The sequence below is a fragment of the Hylobates moloch genome, unplaced genomic scaffold (genome assembly GCF_009828535.3).
Source record: "Hylobates moloch isolate HMO894 unplaced genomic scaffold, HMol_V3 SCAFFOLD_142, whole genome shotgun sequence".
Taxonomy (NCBI): Eukaryota; Metazoa; Chordata; class Mammalia; order Primates; family Hylobatidae; genus Hylobates; species Hylobates moloch.
This window is the reverse complement of record NW_026652417.1, coordinates 1-13,619: the sequence shown is the minus strand read 5'-3', so window position 1 is coordinate 13,619 and position 13,619 is coordinate 1. Positions and strand designations below refer to the sequence as shown.

Genomic DNA, 13,619 nt, shown 5'->3' with positions numbered 1-13,619 from the left:
GTTTTTTACTTCTCTGTTATTCTAGGATGTTTTTTCTTTATTAACAGCTATTTTAGATCCTGGAGAGCCCACAATATACATTATTTATATATTTGTCCATATATAGGCAGTACTTCAAAAATAAACTTTCTGAATAATAAAATGGAGTTGACTAATATGGAAGTAACATTATTTGACTGGAGGTAAATACTGGCTACAATTAAAGACAAATGGCTATTACCTAAAGGTAAACTTTTAAAGTATGGCATGGTAAACTTTGTTAAGAAAATGCCAATATAGGATGAAGCTATTCAGTCTGGGTAGATCTATCAAGACAAGTTTTAAATATCTTAAGATCTCATAGAAGTATACTTATAAATTTTTTAAAAAGTGTTTTCTTCATTCTATATAGTGAAAGTAAAAGATACACTTTTTAAAATTATTGTTTATACAAGAAAGGGTTAATATCTATATTATATTAAGGATAATGAGTTAACTTTTTAAAATTATTGTTTATATAAGAAAGGGTTAATATCTATATTATATTAAGGATAATGAGTTAATAAAAAAAAAAAAACCTGACTCAGACGGATAAATGGGTGAAGGACACAAACAGAATTTCTGTAAGAGGAAAGTATAATTAACAAATATGGGAAAATATTCATGTTCACTAGTAATCAAAAATGCTATATTAAAAGTATTAAATATACCAAAAATATTAAGTAGCTAATGCTTACGAGGCTACAGTATAGATGTTATACAACTATTTTTTTCATTTATTTATTTATATATTTTTTTGAGACAGAGTCTCACTCTTTTTACCCAGGCTGGAGTGCAGTGGCGCTATCTGCAACCTCCGCCTCTCAGGCTCAAGCAATTCTCCTGCCTCAGTCTCCCTAATAGCTGGGATTACAGGTGCGCACCACCATGCTTGGCTGATTTTTGTATTTTTAGTAGAGACGAGGTTTCATCAAGTTGGCCAAGCTGGTCTTGCACTCCTGACCTCAGGTGATGCACCTGAGACAGAGTCTTGATCTGTCACCCAGGCTGGAGTGCAGTGGTGCAATCTTGGCTCACTGCAACCTCTGCCTCCCAGGTTCAAGCGATTCTCCTGCCTCAGCCTCACCCATAACTAGGATTACAGGCACATGCCACCAAGCCCGGCTAATTTTTATATTTTTAGTAAAGATGGTGTTTCACCATGTTGGCCAGGCTGGTCTGGAACTCCTGACCTCTTGTGATCCACCTGCCTCGGCCTCCCAAAGTGCTGGCATTGCAGGCATGAGCCACCGCGCCCGGCCATTATACAACTATTATAGAAAGCTGTTTGGCTATGTGACAGGAATCATTTAAAAAATATGCTTATTCTGGGCCAGGTGTGGTGGCTCATGCCTGTAATCCCAGCACTTTGGGAGGCTGAGGCAGGTGGATCACCTGAGGTCAGGAGTTCAAAACCAGCCTGGCCAACATGGTGAAACCCTGTCTCTATTAAAAATACAAAAAAATTAGCCAGGCATGGTGGCAGGCACCTGTAATCCCAGCTACTCAGGAGGATGAGGCAGGAGAATCACTTGAACCTGGGAGATGGATATTACAGTGAGCTGAGATTGTGCCACTGCACTCCAGCCTGGGTAAGAGACTACACTCCGTTTCAAAAAAAAAAAAAAAAAAAGGTATGCTTATTCTTTGACTGAAGTATCCCACTTTGGGACTTTAAAATCACTGTTGGCTGGGTGCAGGGGCTCATACCTGTAATCCCAGCACTCTGGGAGGACAAGGCACGAGGATCGCTTAAGCCCAGGAGTTCGAGACCAGCCTGGGCAACAATGCGAGACCCTGTCCCTATTAACAATATTTTTTTTAATTAGCCAGGCATAGGGTGTGTGCCTGTAGTCCCAGTTACTCAGGAGGCTGAGGTGGGAGCATCACTTGAGCCCAGGAGTTTGAGGCTCCAGTGAGCTATGATTGTACCACTGTATTCCAGCCTCCCAGGCAACAGAGCAAAAAAAAAAAAAAAAGAGAGACAAAACAAAAACATAAAACTTACTCCTAAGAAGTTATTGGCCGGGTGCGGTGGCTCATGCCTGTAATCCCAGCACTTTCGGAGGCTGAGGCAGGTGGATCACCTGAGGTCAGGAGTTCAAGACCAGCCTGGCCAATTGGTAAAACCCTGTCTCTACTAAAAATACAAAAAAACTCAGCCAGGTGTGGTGCCAGGCACCTGTAATCCCAGCTACTTGGGAGGCTGAGGCAGAAGAATCACTTAAACCCAGGAGGTGGAGGTTTCAGTGAGCTGAAATCATGCCACTGCACTCCAGCCTGGGCAACAGAGTGAGACTCTGTTTCAAAAAAAAAAAAAAGAAAAAGAAAAAAAGAAAAGGAGTTACCTAAAATAAGAACCCAATACAAAGACATTCATTAGGGTAATATTAAGAATAACAGTGAAAGATTAGAAAAAAATTCCAACAGAAATTGAATTAATTCAATAAATTATTATAAATCAAAAAATAATATAGCATATAACAATATGGAAAGATGATTATGATTTGTTAAGCAAATAAAGCAGAAATGTGGATGTACAATCTGGCGCTTCTACTATTTACTAAGACACACAAAGATGAAAGGTACAGTTCTTATCTTATGGACTAAATTTAGAAAGACAGACAGACAAGAAAGCAGACAATCAAAATGCAACATGATAAAGATGACAGAGACTAGTACAAGATGTTATAGGGTATGTATGAGGGTAATTGCCCTACATAGGTAGAAGAGAAAATAGTAGAGCTGAGTTCTAAAAGATAAACAAACATTAGCCAGTTGCAGGAGGGGACGGGAAGGCAAAGAAAAGACTCTAGGCTTAGAGAACAACATGCGTACACAAAGGAATGAAGAAGTAAAAGAATCTAGCACATTTATAAAATTGTTAAGTAGCTCTATGCGGAGGGAAAATGAAGCATCAGAGAGTGGAGTAGCAAGCAATGGTCAGCAGAGGTCAGGCCAGCTCAGGAAGAACAAAAAAGTCATGCAAGAGATTCTAAATTTCATCCTGAAGGCATGGGAGAACACTGAAGAGTTTTAAAGCCAGGTAGCCACATGGTGAGATTTGTTTTAAAATGTCCATCTGGCCACAAATCACATCAACGCTGCCTGAAGTGGAGCATAGGGGTAGTCCCAACTACAAAAGGGCATGAGAGAACTTTTGAGGGTGATGAGAATTTGTTCTGTTTTGTTTTGTTTTTTGGGATGGTTTCGTTCATTGCCCAAGCTGGAGTGCAATGGCGCGATGTCGGCTCACTGCAACCTCCACCTCCCGGGTTCAAGTGATTCTCCTGTCTCGGCCTACTGAGTAGCTGGAATTACAGGTATGCGCCACCATGCCCGGCTAATTTTGTACTTTTAGTAGAGACGGGGTTTCTCCACGTTGGTCAGGCTGGTCTCAAACTCCCGACCTCAAGTGATCCGCCTGCCTTGGCCTCCCAAAGTGCTGGGATTACAGGTGTGAGCCACCGTGCCTGGCCGAGAATTTTTTTATCTTTTGGTATACATCTGTCAAAACTCGAACTATAGGCTTAAAATGGGTGTAATTATACTTGAGAATTTGATGATTCAAAGGAGGTAAAATCAATCAGCAGCAGGGTAGGACAGGGGCAAGATGGAGGGCTGAGTTTCAGGTTTCAAGTTAGGGTGACTAGGTGATGGTGAGGAAAAAAGACAATTTAATAGGGTATGATAATGAGCCCCATTTTGAACATGCTGCATTTGACAAGAGTCACATCCACAGACAGAAACCCTGCAGACAGGTAGATGCATACAAAGGTCAGGAGATCCCATCTGGGGAGTCAACAACACCATGGTGGTCACTGAGGTCAACAACTATGTCTTACTGTTAAGTATTAGGCCAGGATGGAAGGGAACACTGAGAAATGAAAAGTGTTAATTTGATGAAATGGTTCAGTAGAGGTTCAGTAGAGCTGTTTTCTTCATTATGCTGTCATAAAACTACTTGCAAGATAACATTTAAAACATTTGAAAAGCCCATTACTGGCTTAAAGGTAAAATAACAAAAATAAAAGAAGTCCTGGCATGCTCTTGGAAAAAAAAGAACTTAATTACTCAAGTCTTTAACATAAACACCCCTTTTCATACTGCCTGAACAGTTCTGAAGTATGTGCTGGGGTATGACATTTCCCCATCTGAAGGACTAGTAGCCTGAAGAGGTAGGAAGCATCACGAGGCCCACATCTAGCCCTGCCTAGATGGAAAACAGGACTTTTTTTTGGTAGAGATGGGGGTCTCACTGTCTTGCGAAGGCTGGTGTCAAACTCCTGGGCTCAAGCAATCCTCTCGCCTTAGCCTCCCAAAGTGCTAGAATTACAGGCGTGAGCCACTATGCCCAGCCAACAGGACTATTTTAACATAAAAAATTATTAGAAAAATTCTACCATTCTGTGAACAGACGCTATGTAGTTCAGGTGTACTTGGTGTACTTATCAAAATCTGGGGAAACGAAGCATCTCTGCCACACTTTTGAACATGCTTTTAAGGTGTTCAAAGTTCAATTACCATAAACTTTTAAGTTTCCAAAATTTATATTCTATAGAGGAAATTTGTTATTTATTCAATTTTTTAAAAAATCAAACAACATAGAAGCATACAAAGTAGAAACCATTTCATTTTCTGAGCACACATTCTCCCATACCGGATACATTCCAGGTCTTGAAGATGTATTCTGCAATCTTGATTCCTGAGGTGGTAGATGGTCAGCCATCTGTGGCTCAGACCCGAAGTCTTTCATCTTTTGAAGCTGTTCTTTCTGTTCCCTGCAAACAAATAAAATTGACATAGTACATAAAGCATGCTTATTTCATTCCTAAGTGACTACAACTAATATTTAATTAAAAAGAAGAGACCTAAAAAAACCGTGTCCTAAAATTCTCTGCAGTGGCCATAAACTGGGCAGCTCTGGGATTACCCTCTTTTGCTTTTATGTAGCTAACTCATCAGTCATTTAAGACATATAAATAATTATAAATTGTTGAAGATATTCACGAATAGATTCTACAACCCGCCTCAGTAGTTTTCTACTATCTCATCTACTTGTTATGTTTTTCTTTAATCCAAGCCAAAGCTCTCTTGCTTTTTTTTTTTTTTTTTTTTTTTGAGATGGAGTCTCGCTCTGTTGCCTGGGCTGGAGTGCAATGGTGCAATCTCAGCTCACTACAACCTCTGCCTCCTAGGTTCAAGTGATTCTCCTGCCTCAGCCTCCCGAGTAGCTGGGACTACAGGCACACACCACCACGCCCGGCTAATTTTTTGTATTTTTTTAGTAGAGACGGGGTTTCACTATATTGGCCAGGCTGGTCTCGAACTCCTGACCTCATGATCCGCCTGCCTCAGCTTCCCAAAGTGCTAGGATTACAGGTGTGAGCCACCATGCCCGGCCTATTTTTTTCAACTCTTTAGACCAGAGGTTGCAAAATGGTGGCCCATGGGCCAAATACGGCCTAAAAAGGTTTTTAAAATGTGGCTTTTATATCAGTTTTTAAAATTTGAATTAAAATTAAAATTGAATATTTACAAAGCAAAATATTTCATATATAAATTCAAATCTTAAAGAGTTATGGTAACACCAGGCCTATATTCCCACATGCCAACAATCAGCTGAGTGCAGTAGAGGCTGCCCACGTTAGATGAAACAACCTGTCACAATCTTCACCATACTCTGCAGAGTTATACTTGGCCTACTTTCACTCATTTTTGTTACCTGATTCTTGGGGACATTTTAATTTATGGCCCCTGCTGTAGATGGTGAGAACAATTGTCAGTCTATACCTTTAAAAACAACATTTCATATTCCTGAAGATAATTATGTAATCCTTCGGTTTTTTCTTTAAATTTCTGATGAAATTCCTTTTACTTCTTTTCACAATGCCTACCTTAAACATGGGTAAAATCCACTACAACTTCTTAAGACCTTTTACAATTTTCTCCTTATATTAAAGTGACCCAAATGAGGGTCCACAAATGAGGGACCACAAAGTAAGGGTCAACTGTGTAAGATTATTTACTGCTCAGGTAAATCCCATCATCACATCCCTTATGATACTCCTTACGACCTTACACTGACACGACATAAACGACCTGTATTCGGCTACGACATTATCCATCACTCCCTATATATTGTTTAATTATGTTCATGTTGCCTAGAAAGCTTTAAAAAAGAATGAAGCAGCAGCAGCAGCACCTTTTATCCAGCATTGCCATGCAAAGCAATAATGAATTAAAAAGAAATTTCAAAAGGAAAAGGAAAGAAACCTTGGCAGCTTAACAACACCAATCAGCTTGGTATTCTCCATAAATAACACAGATTTTAGAGTTTTAGACAGATTGAGTTCAAAGGCCGGGTTTGCCACTTATTAGCCAAGTGAACTTAACCTCTTTGAACTTTAGTGTCATTTGTGAAGTGGGGATAAAAGTACCTTATCTTTGCAGGCCTTTGAGATAGAAAGACTGACATAATATACACTCAATTATTAGCAAGTGCCCAGTTACATGGTAGGTGTTAAATTAAAATTAAAGGTGTCTATAACTTAAAAGTGAATAGTGTAGTAGCTAAATATTCTATAGCATGCTTTCCACATTTTCTTCATGAGTAATCTGGAAAAAATAAACCTCTTAGCTATAGACCACACAAACCTGCCATATCTGGTCTTTCATCATTACCTTTTCTTCACCATATTTGTCTTTCCTAGTTCTAAAGTTTAAGTTATAATTTATTGTTAAGATCCACAAATGTAAACCAGAATTGAAAAATGGAAGAAATACATTGGAATCTATCAAAACCTAATCATTAATTGACTTTCTCAAAAAAATTCCTTTAAAAAAGCTTTCAATCTGTCACTGACTTCTAAATTCCTATCCCAAGATACAGCTGGCTTAAGGATTAAATGAGTTTATTATACACAACACACTTAGTACAGTTCCTGGCCCAGAGTAAGCATGCAATAAATGTTAGCTTTCGTTATTATTGTTACTACAAGAAAAGAGGAAAATTATGTAGATACCTATACATAGTTGATTGTAAGTCAAGAAATCCTATTTTCCATTTCACAAAGGAAATATTTGGTTATGTAGAAACAATAACATCCTCAAGGAGAAATATCTGCTTTTAGTTATAATGAAAGATAAAACATCCCCAAAAGAAAGTATCAATAGTTAGACAAATCTGAGGATGCTCCTAAGCAAACCATTCTCAGCTTCCACAAAGAAAAATACAGCACTTTCCAAAGTTTTATCAATGAGTAGTGAATATAAAGTCTATCAGATCTAATACCAAAGAACAAACTGCTTACTGGAAAAAAATGAAGGTTACACATGAACCCTGTGAAATCCAGAGCACTGAAAAGTTGAAGTTTGACACTTGAAACATGCACAGGCATGGCATGCCAGCAACACATCTACAAAGGCCAAGACAGCAATCAATTTTCACATCTTAGGGCATAAGTTTATCATTAACACAGTCCTAAATACCCATTCTAGCCCTAAAACAACACTGAATGACCAGAAATATAAATTAAAAGTATGTGATAAGAACTTGAAGTAAAATGATTCCATTCAAATATATCATATCACTTTAAAAAGCAGTCTGAATGTGGTTTTTATTAAAAGAAAGGATCTAAAGGAGTCAACTTACCGAAGCATTTTCAGTTCTTGTGCAGCTTTCAAAATGATTTCATGCTGCCTCTGACTGAGAACCATTACCCCTCCAAGGCCTTGGTCAGAGTCTAAGCTTGCATCGGACCCCATCATTTCTGAGGAATGATGTGAGGAGGGCATATGTTCCGCCATGGGGGAATGTCTATCCACATCAGATGGGTACCATCTGTCTGACAACCGTTCTCTTTCCCAGTCCATTCTGTCAGGAACATAATCTCGCTTTTCCCGCCATGTATCTCCTCTTTCTGGATACTCTCGAATCCTCAACTCACCCCTATCACGGAAATCTCGATCATACCCATGGTCTCGATTTCTTTCTTCTCTCCATCTATCATCCCGATATCTATCCAAAGGTGGAAGAGGTGGGAGGGGCGGTAAAGGTGGAAGAGATGGAATATCCCGTTCACGAAACTGTGATTCTTGTTCATCCAGTGGTCTCCCATAATCTCTGTCCCACTCATTATCCAAATTTCTATCATACATATCCATAGGTCTTCCAATCCGATCCACATCCCTGTCCATGTCCCTGTCCATTTCCCTATTGTAGTCCTCATCCATATCCTGGTCTCTCTCCCAATCATCCCACCAAGGGCCTCGCCTATCTCCATCATGAGACCGAGATGGTGGTGCTGAGAACCTGTCCTCCCTGTTATAGAGCTCTAGTGTATCATCTTGATAGTCACGTTCACATTCTCTCCAGTATCTCTCTCTATCCCAGTCATCGAGTCTTTCTCGTTCCACTGGAGCATTTCTACCATCTAATGGAAACTCTTCATGCCCTCGCTCTTCTCCATGGTTCCATGGAGCCCTAGGAGGCTCATCTCGGTGATATGGATACATTTTTTCCCCACCATCTCCTGGTTCTGGTCTGAATGGACCTCTATCACGACCAAAATCTGATCTTCCCAGTCCCCTTTCTCGACTGCCAGGCCCTCGAGGTGGTCCTCTCTCCCTGCTCCCAGCTCTTCGGGGTGGTACCCTTTCTCTACTCCCAGCCCTCCGAAGAGGTCCTCTCTCCTGACTGCCAGCCCTCCGAGGTGGTCCCCTTTCTCGGCTGCCAGCTCCACCCCTGTCCTGGCTCCCTTGCAGACCACCTGGCACTTTCTCCCGACTGCTTCCAGGCCTCACCAACCCTCTGTCCCGGCTACCTTCTCCTCTGTTCATCTTCTCTCGACTGTCTTCTCTTCTACCCATCATCTTATCCCGAAAGTCTTCTTGCTTGACCAATCCTGGGCCTCGACTGATTGCCTGGCCACGACCTCTGTTTACTAGACCTTTATCCCGTGTGTCTTCCATTCTGCTTTGCCCAGGACCTCTGTAAGATGAGCTGCTGCCTCTATTGCCTTCTAATCTATTATCTCTATTATCTGGCCGAGGCAGGCCTTTATCTTGGTTGTTTTCTGAATGGGGTAGACCAATACCCATAGGTTTAAAATCATTATCTGCTGTTAATGATGATGTTGCTACTGCTGTTCCTCCCTCCATCCCCCCTGTTTTTGAAGGAAAAGTAGATTGAGCAGGTACAGGCTTATTCGCAAGGGGTAGAGGCTGAGTAACAGCTTGGGCTTTGTCGATTTGAGTCTCCATACTTTGAGCATTCTGGTCCCAATTAGAAGGCTCTACAGGCCCTTCCGAGACTTCGCTTTTAGGTGGCTCTTGTTGAGAGTCGCTTAGATTCTCATTTGACTGAGCCGCCTTGACATCCTTTACATCTGCAGCAATGGAAAATGCAGCTGATTGCATTTTAAAATTCTTCTGCTGGTTACTACTGGTGTCTGCTAATGGTTCTTTGTTTCCTGAAAGAGGTTCTGCTTGTGACTTAGGTTGCTGCTGATGCTGCTGTCCAAAAGCTGGTTTGGGGCCTTTCCACTGTGGTCCACTCTGTCGAGGACTTAGGGATGTACCGGGGGTAATATAAAATTGAGATGCTGGCCCCCGGGGAATCATTCCCCATTTGCTTTTAGTGCCCTCTGCTGGGTGACCTTCATATCTGGGTCTTGGCCCATCGGGGCGATTTCCTTCAAAACGAGGCCCTTTGGGTCTCGGTCCTTCACACCTTGACCCTAAATCCTCAAATCTTCGAGGACCATCAAATCTACAAGTAAAACAAAAGATATTACTCAAGACAGTAAAGCAGAAAAAAAAATTCTCCATGTAAGAATATTTAAGGCACTCTTGCCTTAGAATTTGTTTACAGCAATGACTCTTTTCAGTCATTAAATAAATCCTGAGTCACCAATATCTTAGAACCAGTATGTTAAGGTAGCAGTGCTCAGAAGGTCTTAGGACAGGCTTTGAAAATCATGTCAGTATTATCTAATTTACTTCAACACATCTCCTGCCGCAAGTCACTAATATACTGAACGGTTAAAAAGCAATTACAGGCCGGGCGCAGTGCCTCACACTTGTAATCCCAGCACTTTGGGAGGCAGAGATGGGCAGATCACCTGAGATCAGGAGTCCAAGACGAGCCTGGCCAACATGGTGAAATCCCGTCTCTACTAAAAAAAAAAAAAAAAAAAAAAGCAAATTATAAATACTGTGCCTTAGGAGACAGAAAAGGCCGCTCATTTTAAAGAGAAAAAAATTAACAAATTCCATAACTAACTCTGAGCACTTCTGGAATTAAATTGTAACTAAAAACTAAATATGAAAAGACTAACAACAAAATACAGGATGATTATAAATATTGTTAGAGCTAGCACTAACATTTTGATTGACAAAAGTTTAAAAAAAAAAAAAAAAAAGAAACAGCAGCCCTATCTTAAGAGTAGGTTCTGACATTTTAAAAAGTCTGCACAGTTATTTTTGCTATAAACCCACTTGCTCATCCAGTAAAAAGAAAGTACACATCCCCTGTCTGTCAGGCATACATTACATCCAAGAGATACAAGAATAAAATGTCATCTGTGTCCTCAAAGAGTTTACAACCAAATATAAAGATAATCTAAGTGTAAATAAGTACCAAGAGGTGTAATGTCTCAAGTCTATGAGTACACAATAAGGACAACAGAACTGGAGAGGCTTATGTTGAGTCTTAAAAGACAAATTCTCCGAAATCAAGCTGGCAGAGTGAGTTGGAGATGAGGAAAGTATGTGGCAAGGGCACCTCAAGCTAAGGAAGCAAGAGGAGGAAAAGCAGAGCAATGCGTATCAGCAGAGCATGTTTGGAAGTGCAAATAGTTTAGCACGGCTAATGCAAAGGGGAAACAGAGTCAAGAGAGCTGATAAAGAGGGAAGTGTGGAAAAGCAGCACACTAAAAAATAAGGTAAAGAAGGAAATGAGGATCACTCTCCAGAAGACTGTGTATGCCTCATGTGGCAGAGACTACTGATGGTCTTCCAATAACTCATTCCCCACTTATCCACAATAACAGGCCTCCTGTTTTTAGCTAGACACAAGGCCCCCCAGACAAGACTCTCTTTCCCAATATCTCTTGCAGCTAGAACTGGCAGCCAAGTTCTGGCCAAGGAGCTGAGAGTGAAAATGATTTGCACATCTTCTGGGTTGTCCCCTTAAAGGAAAGGACACATCCTCCTCTTCTCCATTTCCTTTTTCATGCTGGTTCTGACATGGTGGTGAAATATCCACGACTAGGTCAATCAGAAGGAACTGGATTCCTGAGCCATCATCTAAGTCCTAAGAGAGAATAAACTTCTAACTTGTTAAAGCCATCTGACTTGGATCTCGATTATAACAGATAAATTAATTCAGCTGGTTAAGGAGTTTGGTGTTACCTTATAAGCACTTAGAGCCACTACATATAGTCTGATCTTTAAAAGATTGCTTTAGCAGAAAAATAGTGGACAGAGACAAAAAGTTTAAAGATTATCTCTACAATTTGGATAAGTGAAGGTGATGCCTAGTCTAAGGCAGTGACTGATTGAGAATGTAGAGGAGGGGATAAAAGTGAGAGATGTAAAATAAGGTAGAATTGATAGGATTTTGTCACCAGTAGAAATAAAATGATAGTGGTAAGGGAAGAATTTAAGATGATTCCAAGGTTTCTGGCTTAGGTGACTGAGTAGTAGACAGTGATGCCTTTCATGACTTTTAAAGAGTGCTAGGAGGCTTTTTCTTTCATTTCTTTGGGAAATCAACAAAGACTAATAAATTCAGTGTTGGCAAAATATTTATTTCCTATCCCTGTGACTTTAGGCTTTGTTGTTCTAAAAGTCTAGTTTCAAAGAGACGAACACATCCACTAGGGGACACAACAAATGATTCCACTAACCTGAAGTTGAGACCCCAACGAGTGAAGTTTCAAATCAAGAGACAATGGAGAGGGTTACTGTATTCACTGGGGATGATTGATCCTAACTTTCAAGGGGAATTTGGGTTACTACTGCACAATACAGGTGAAGTGGAGTGTGTCCGAAATGCAAGAGATCCTCTAGGACATCTCTTAGTATTTCCCATGTCCTGAGATTCAAGTCCACGGGAAAATTGCAAAGGGTTTTGTAGAACTGCAAATAGCAGAAGTAATTCAGAAAGAACTGCTAATAGCCCATATCTTTCAAGAATGAAAGCCTGGGTCACCCCAACAGGCAAGGAATCAGGACTGGCTGAGGTACTTACTTTGAGCAAAGGGAATATGGAATGAGTAGTGGAAGAACATATACACCAGCTATGACCACATGACCACTGCAGAAATATGGACTACAATAGTCACAAATATTTCTTCCTTAATTTGATATATATGTGTTTAAATATATATGTGTGTCTGTGTGTGTGTGTGTGTGTGTGTGTGTGTGTGTGTGTATTAACCAAATATTTTTTGGTTCATTTGTTTTCTTCCTTATTATCTAACATGTGTTAATAAGACTTAACTTTATATTTCAGTATTTAAGTTACAGAACATGAAAGAGGCAGTGTGAATCAGATGGAGAAGGATGAACTAATAGTATCCTAAAGACAAAGAAAAAAAAAAAAAAAAAAGACTTTGTGTGCTCTTCTGGGGAAAGAGAATGTTTTTGGTTGTCCAGGAATAGATGTCTCATGTTAGGTGTGAAAATCTCCCTGTGACCCAACCTAATCAGAAACATATGGGAAAGGCTGCCAGGCACGGTGGCTCGCGCCTGTAATCCCAGCACTTTGGTAGGCAGGCGGAGGCGAGTGGATCACTTAAGGTCAGGAGTTCGAGACCAGCCTGGCCAACATGGTGAAACCCTGTCTCTACTAATAGAAAACTTAAGCTGGGCATGGTGGCGTGTGCCTATAATCCCAGCTACTCGGGAGGAAAAGGCAGGAGAATCACTTGAACCCAAGAGGTGGAGAATGCAGTGAGCTGAGGTGGTGCCACTGCACTCCAGCCTGGGTGACAAAGTGAGACTTCGTCTCAAAAAAAAAAAAAAGAGAGAGAAAGGGAATTTTGGGAAATGGAGTTCAGCCTAGCCTAGTTGACCTTTTACAAACCCATTGCAAGGAACTTAAAAATACACAAATCCATAATAAACAGAGAGGGGGTAATCAGAAGATGAAAATCTTGTTTGTACATTCTCAAAGACAAAGAACAAATACGAGTGGTAACTCACAGAACAGGAAGAAGCCACAGTTTAGAGTACTGATGGCAGAAAGGGATAAAATCAAAAGGAGGCTGGCTTGCCCAGAGAACCTCAGAGAGGGTCAGGATTCTTAGACTCTAGGAGGTGCTAGGGAAGGAAAGGAGTAAAACTTGGGGATAAAAATACGTAAATCTATATTCAGAACCATCAACCAGCCTTTCCTTAGACTGAATGTCTCTTAAATCCTTGAATTTGAGGGTCCCCCTAACCGTAGTGACAGTTCCTTACTCTACTCACATAAAGCAGAAACCTGACAGGTAACAAGCCCCTCTCGCGCCTCTGCGTGGCCGCCCCGTCTGGGAAGTGAGGAGAGCCTCTGCCCGGCCGCCCCGTCTGGGAAGTGAGGAGCGCCTCTGCCC

The 13,619-nt window shown here is 40.8% G+C and overlaps 1 protein-coding gene across 1 annotated transcript in view; it reads right to left on the bottom strand.

Annotated features, from left to right (window-relative positions):
• LOC116464041 (YLP motif-containing protein 1) overlaps window positions 1-9,849 on the bottom strand; it is a 39,090-nt gene extending 29,241 nt beyond the window's left edge. Inside the window, exons 1-2 of the mRNA XM_032147306.1 lie at window positions 7,673-9,849; window positions 4,679-4,799 (exon numbers count right to left, since the gene is read on the bottom strand). Coding sequence (XP_032003197.1) covers window positions 4,679-4,799; window positions 7,673-9,849 — 2,298 coding nt within the window. The remainder of the gene's footprint in view (window positions 1-4,678; window positions 4,800-7,672) is intronic.
• Window positions 9,850-13,619: the final 3,770 nt, after the last annotated feature.